The sequence below is a fragment of the Grammomys surdaster genome, unplaced genomic scaffold, assembly GCF_004785775.1.
Source record: "Grammomys surdaster isolate TR1022 unplaced genomic scaffold, NIH_TR_1.0 338, whole genome shotgun sequence".
Lineage (NCBI taxonomy): Eukaryota > Metazoa > Chordata > Mammalia > Rodentia > Muridae > Grammomys > Grammomys surdaster.
The window spans coordinates 3,779,164-3,785,783 of NW_021604757.1; the positions used below are offsets into that span (position 1 = coordinate 3,779,164).

At 38.8% G+C, this 6,620-nt stretch overlaps 1 protein-coding gene across 1 annotated transcript in view; it reads right to left on the reverse strand.

Moving 5' to 3' along the window:
- Nup160 (nucleoporin 160) overlaps window positions 1-6,620 on the reverse strand; it is a 59,515-nt gene that overhangs the window by 26,353 nt on the left and 26,542 nt on the right. Inside the window, exons 18-21 of the mRNA XM_028778491.1 lie at window positions 4,277-4,410; window positions 3,467-3,537; window positions 2,654-2,813; window positions 1,417-1,486 (exon numbers count right to left, since the gene is read on the reverse strand). Of these exons, the coding sequence (XP_028634324.1) occupies window positions 1,417-1,486; window positions 2,654-2,813; window positions 3,467-3,537; window positions 4,277-4,410 (435 nt within the window). The remainder of the gene's footprint in view (window positions 1-1,416; window positions 1,487-2,653; window positions 2,814-3,466; window positions 3,538-4,276; window positions 4,411-6,620) is intronic.

The window sequence follows — 6,620 nt, forward strand, 5'->3', positions numbered from 1 at the left end:
AAAACCATGCTGTTTGAGTGAAGCTGGCATGAGGCCAGCTATACAACAAGAAAAGCTCTGGAGAAAAAGTGGGGATACCCACTTCCAAACGTTAGAAGACATGCTTTGAAAAAAGTTAGAAATTAAAAAAAAAAAAAAGCTTTTCTGAACAGTTCAGAGAAATGAGACTTAGGCTCATGGCTAAGGAGTGGCTGTGCATGCATGGCTGTGGCTCTGTAAGCTACTGTTAAAGAGGGACAACTTAAAAACATAATGACCAGAGAGATGGCTCAGCACTTCTTCTTGTAGAGAACTGGTGCTTAGTTCCAAGCATTCACATGGTAGTCCACAACTCCAGTCCCAGGAGATTCAGTACCTTCTGATCTCCATGGGTATCAAAGCAAGCACGTGGTACTGAGATATACATGCAGGGATGTAGAGGGTATACAAGGCCTGTGCATTCAGAGAAGTGCTTGAGAAGCCAGGAAAGTTAAACATGAAGAGTATCTTTACAATTGAATGAGGTGCTTGGTTGTTCTTCCAGGAATGCTGGGAATGGATAGTTTTATAACTGGTGATCCTTTTCTGTCTGATGAGCCAGGCTTGGCTTGTATCTACCAGAATTTATGTTTTACTTATCCCAAGTCCTTTCCCCTTAAAACGTTGAGCATTACTTTTAGGCCACAAAAGCCTTGTAAGAGATTGTCATTTGTACGTTACAAGATTCTAAGTGGCGTCTATGATATCTTATGGTTGGGCCAAATCCTGACTCCCAGAGGGATTATGTTTGCCTCAGTCATTCTCCCTAGAGTCTAGGGATACAGCACAGTGGCAGTTTTCTCATTCCGTTTGCTTTTTTGAGACAAGGTCTCACTTCGGAGCTCTGCCTGGACCGAAACTCACAATATAGACAAGGCTGGTCTCAGACTCACAGAGATCCACCTGCTTCTGCAGTACAGTTCGTTCTTTCTTTCTTCTTTTTTTTTTTTTTGGCATATTCAAATCCCTGGGTTCAATAATCAGGACTCTATATAGAGAGCAAGAATGAGAGAGCATGGGGTGTGTGTGTGTGTAAGAGAGAGTGAGAGGAGAGAGTGAGAGGAGAGAGTGAGAGGAGAGAGTGAGAGGAGAGAGTGAGAGGGGAGAGTGAGAGGGAGAGGGAGAGGGAGAGGAGAGAGTGAGAGGGGAGAGTGAGAGGGAGAGGGAGAGGGAGAGGGAGAGAGAATAGAATAGAATAGAATAGAATAGAATAGAATAGAATAGAATAGAATAGAATAGAATAGAATAGAGTAGAATAGATATTCTATTGGGGCATGTCTTGGCATAATCAAGTTTAATTTTTATAGTTCTTGCTATCAGTCCATTTAAAATATAGTTGTTAACTATAATCTATAGCCACCTTTATAAGACTGGTAAGAAATGTTCAACAAAACTCACCTGTAATTGTACATACTGGCAATTTCCCATCAAACATTCTAGAAAGAGACAACCAGGATTGCTAGGCCATCTAGTTTCTTTATTAAGGAATTTTGCTTTTTCCTTGTCTTTGAGTGAAACTTGAAATATCCATTATTAATAGGTATGAAACTCAGAAGAATCACTGAAATAGTTTAATTAAAAACAAGTAAGAGTAGGCTGGAGAGTTGGCTCAGAGTTTAGGAACACTTGTTGTTCTTCCAGAGGATCTGGTTCAATTCTCAGCACCTACAGTCAGGTGACCCACAATCATCTGTAACTTCAGTTCCAGAGGACCCAATGCCCTCTCTGGCATTCACGGGCACTGCAAGTCGTATTCAAACACACATACAGGCAAAACACCCATATACATAAAATAAAAATAAAAACTATAAACAAGAGAAAAACAAACCAAAAATAAACCAACCAAACAAGAAAAGCCCTGGGGCTTAATCTACAAGTGTGAGCTGTGAAAGCTTTAAGATCTGAGTTTGATCCTTAGAATTCAAAGGAGGAAGAAAGAAAAAAAAAAAAAAACCCAACCAAAAACCCAGAGCCCATGCTTCAATCCTAGCACGTGAGAGACAGAGACTGGTGGATTTACATGAGTTCATGTTCAGCATGGTCTACAGAGTGAGTTCTAGGCCAGCCAGGGCTATATAGACTCTGTTCCAAACGATAACAAAAAAGGGGTATCTTAAAATAAATATTGTCGTCCTCTTTTGGTTTTGCACGCAACTCATCTGTGTATGGTATGTGCATGTAAGTAAGTGCCACTGCCCCTCAGAGGCCAAGCACTCTCAGTCACGCTTCAGTATTTATATAGAGTATTTGTTTGAGCTAGAAGGTGAAATCTTGAGACTATTGTAAAAGGTTTCTGGATAAAGAAAACCTTAAAAGGAAGTTGGATCCTCTGAAGATGGAGTTACTGGCAGTTTAGAGCCATCACACATGGCTGCTGTGAGCTGAACTCAGGTCCTCAGGTACATGCTCTTAACCACTGAGCCATCTCTCCCCACCTTATTTTAAAAATGTTTAAATGTTCCTCATGGATCTGGAGATGTAGCTAGCTATGTGTTAATACACTTGTCTAGTCTGTGTTGTCCTGAGCTTGATCTCCAGCACTGAGAAAGAAAATAAATTTCATTATACAGCAAGAATAAAGGCTTTAAGGTCAATTTAAACAAAATTGTCACCTGGTTTTCAAGCAAAAGGATACAAAAGCTGCAACAAATAACCGGTAACTGCAGTAATCATTTCAGGCCAATTCAATCCAGTTTGGCTTAGAGGGGCTTTGGGTTGAGAGAAGAGATGAGATATAATATGTTTTCTTGCAACTTCTTGGAAGAATAACTCCATAATTGTCTGAGGGCTAGATACTTAAAAGAAACACAGCACATCATGAATGTCATCAGTAGCATGGCAATGAAAGCAGTCTGCAAACTGTCATACTGTGCATATACAATGGAAAAGCAAGGCAAATCATTATATCATCTCACTACAGTTAAGCAAGCTATCCAGAAACTGTTTATACTAGTCCCAAGGCTCCACCTTCTAGCTCAAACAAATCCTGTATGTAAATACTGAAGCATAAATGAGAGTGCCTTAAAGACTGAGGCAAGATCAAGATAAGTGTACAAAAGCCACTTAGTAAAGTTAGAACTTAGTAAAGTTAAAAATGATTCTGTTGAATTAATTACTGGAGTATCAAAAAACAATGGACCAAACAGCAGTGTAAGAAACACTAAATGCAAGATTCTGATTTTTAGGAAGGCTTCTCTTGGTGGTTTTCTATAATTGTCCTGACAGTGTTTATCTGTGCTACACATACACCTATGACACCCTTCACTTAATGCCTGATCTGGGACTACATCTTCCCAGATGACTTGCCACAGGTCTCAGGCCACAGGTTGCTCATGGCACAAAAGCAAAGAGCAAGGCCATTTCTACAACAAAGGTGATGAAAGAACATTTTAATAAATACATAATAAACCCCAAATTAAAGCAAATATACACATGGCCTACTCCTTACCCAATTTATTTGCCATTAAGGCACCAGAATCAGTTAGCTCCAGTACTGACAAATGTTGTAGATTAGACTCCCTATGAAAAAAGAGAAAACATAAATACTCTGTTAAATATTATATTTCTTAAATCTATTTTATATTGTTGATTTAATTAATATAAAGCATATAAAAATTCCACTGAAAGCTTAAAAAGGTCAGAAAACAGGATTCAGGAGTTAGACTGTTGTCTATCACACTGCTCAAGGGCTGTTCAAAGTCACTTGTGTGCCAGACCTCACTGACTGATGACAGTACTGTCAACTTTCTCAGCGTATTTTATCAGAGCAACAGGGAAAGCAACAGGAGCACACTGTCATTGTGGGACTTTTCTTCCTTCTTCGCATATAAACTTCAGTCTACTTCTAACAACCATTTTGTGTATGGTTTATATTAAAAAGTATTACTTTTTGATACATTACACTCAACTGTTAAAAAAATGGAAGATCTAAACATGTCTTTTAAAAAATAAATTTAATTCCTTTTAAATTTTATTTTTTGTGTAAGGGTGTCTTGCCTATATATTATGCCTGTATACCATGTCTGTGCAGTGCCAGTGGAGGCCAAGAACAGGGCACTGGATACCCTAGAACAGGACTTAGAAGCAGTTGTGAACCAACATGTGGGTGTTGGATGTTGAGCCCATGTCTTTGGAAGAGTAGCTGGAGCTCTTAACCACTGAGTTATCTCTCTAGTCTCACCCTTTCTTAAAGTCAAAACCAAACTCAACAGCCTATTTTTAAATAACTTAAAAAAATAAAAAAAAAAATTAAACTCACAGTGTGTCAACTGGGACATCAGTTGCCAAGCACTGACTTGCCCACTTAATGAGGTAATAAGACAAGAGCAGGGGAGCTGTGCGGTGCAGCAGGTCTTGCTGAGCTTGAAAGAGTTGACCAGCTCCTAGGATCACCTATGACACCAAAGTCGGTAAGCTGTTAGGAATGGTAACTCCAGAGGTTCAGGAGAGGTAAATAAAGCAATGCAGTTAGAGAACAGTATTGTAAAGGCAATACACATGCTACATTTTGTGTAGCAACTAACAAGTATTTTGCTGAACAGTAACTGTCAAAACAAATGTAACCACCACCAACAGACCAAAACAGTTTCTATTTCTTTTATTTTTTTAAGACAGGGCTTCTTTTCAGTCTTGGCTATCTAGAACTCATTATGTAGATCAGGCTGGCCTTAAAGTCACAGAGATCTACCTGCCTCTCCTCCTGAGTACTGAGATTAAAGGTCTGCACAACCACGCATGGCTCAAAACAGTTTTCTGACTCATGGAAGCTCAGAGTGAAAAGAAATAAAGGAACAGAGAAATCTAAGTCTCTTCTGTTGTTGCTGCTGCAGTTTATGTGAAAATTGGTATGACCAATAAATGAAAATTTGTCAGCGATACCCAAAGTCTTAAACATGTGTACAGCCTATGGCTCCCAAAGTCTTAAGAATGTGTACAGCCTATGGCTATCAACTCTACTTCTCAGAACCCACTCTAGAGATAGTTAAAGACCTGGTAGTAGGGTGTTGGTGGTCAATGGCTAGTTTCCTAGCATTTGGACATAAGGACAAGAAGATTAGGAGTTAAAGAATAGCCTCAGCTACATAGTGAGTTTGAGGCTATAGGAGACCATATGTTAACTCTGACTGATTCCTGCCAAAAAGAAAAAAACAAAACAAGATGGCAATATCCTAGATAGCCAGTAAGTTAAAATTGTACTAGGCAGTTACTAAAATAATATATTCTAGTTTTATAAACAAAAAACTATTTATATAGAAAAGGGCACACAACAAAATGCATACTACTGTGTGTATGACTACAGATGACTGTTTTGTAGCTTACATGCATTTCATAAAGGTTCTACAATGAACATTTATTGCTTCTATGTTTATTGAAAAAAAGGCAAAGGAGCTGGGCATGGTGGCACAGGCCTCTAATCTCAATAGAGGCAGAATGATTTCTGTAGTTTGCTACCCTAGTCTAAATAGTAAGTACTATCTAACAAATGAAGTTTATTGAGTGTTCATCTAAGTGAAGTTCTTAGAATAGTTTCCTATTTCTTTTTGGGGGCTTTCAAAATTAACTTCCTGGAGCTAGAAAGATAGCTCAGAGGGTAAGAACACTTACCCTCTTACCAAGGACCCAGGTTCAGTTCCTAGTATCCATGTTCCTAGCTCATGACCAATCATAAATTCAGTTGAAGGGAATGTGATGCCTTTATTTGACCTTCAAGGGCACCAACCATGTACATAGTGCACATACATACATACAGGCCAAATACTCACACATATAAAAAAGTAAAAATATATCTTCTCTTGTAAAAAAATATGTTTTCTCAAAGCAAGGTCTCTCTATATAGCTCTGGAAGTCATGGAACTCTCTACATAGACCATGCTGGCCTCAAACTCAGAGATCCACTTGCCTCTGCCTCTACAGTGCTGGGTTAATGGTGTGTGCCACCACCACCTAGCTGAAATAAAAATGAGTTTTAAAAAAAAAAAAGATATAAATACTCTGGGAGCCTTATAAGCCTTCTGGCTCTTTACACATTAACTTGAATTGGTCTAACCCGGCTGTTTCTTTGCCAGATTTGAGTGCATTAATCAACTTAAGAAACACATGGGTCTGAGGCCCTGAGTTTGATCTTCAGCCCTGGAGTGTCTAAGGAACAAAAAGATTCAATTGTGGGAAAAAAAGTAATCTTTTACACAGGATTCTGATGGCAACAGAATCTAGTGGCATGAGAAAGAAAAGATAGAAAAGGAGGCATAAAAAGGAGTAGAAAGGATCAGAGAAGCAAACTCTGCACACTCAAAACTGTGTTTAGGGCAGCCCTATCCTCTACACTTGGGGTTCATATATAGAGTGGTCGTAGGAGCTGACCTGCGAAAATCCTGCAATACTAAATAAGCAGAGGTTAATAATAGCAATCGGCTTCAGAGACAGTCCAAGTGCATTCTGTTTATTTCTATTTATATGATTAATTTTGTCAACTTGAGATTTAGAATCATCATGGAAATAAACCTCTGGGTTTATAAAAAGGTTAAACTAAAGAAAGTAAAAGCAAGATTTAACTGAAGAGGGATGGTCCATCTGACTGCAGCTGGGACCATCCCATGGGCTGG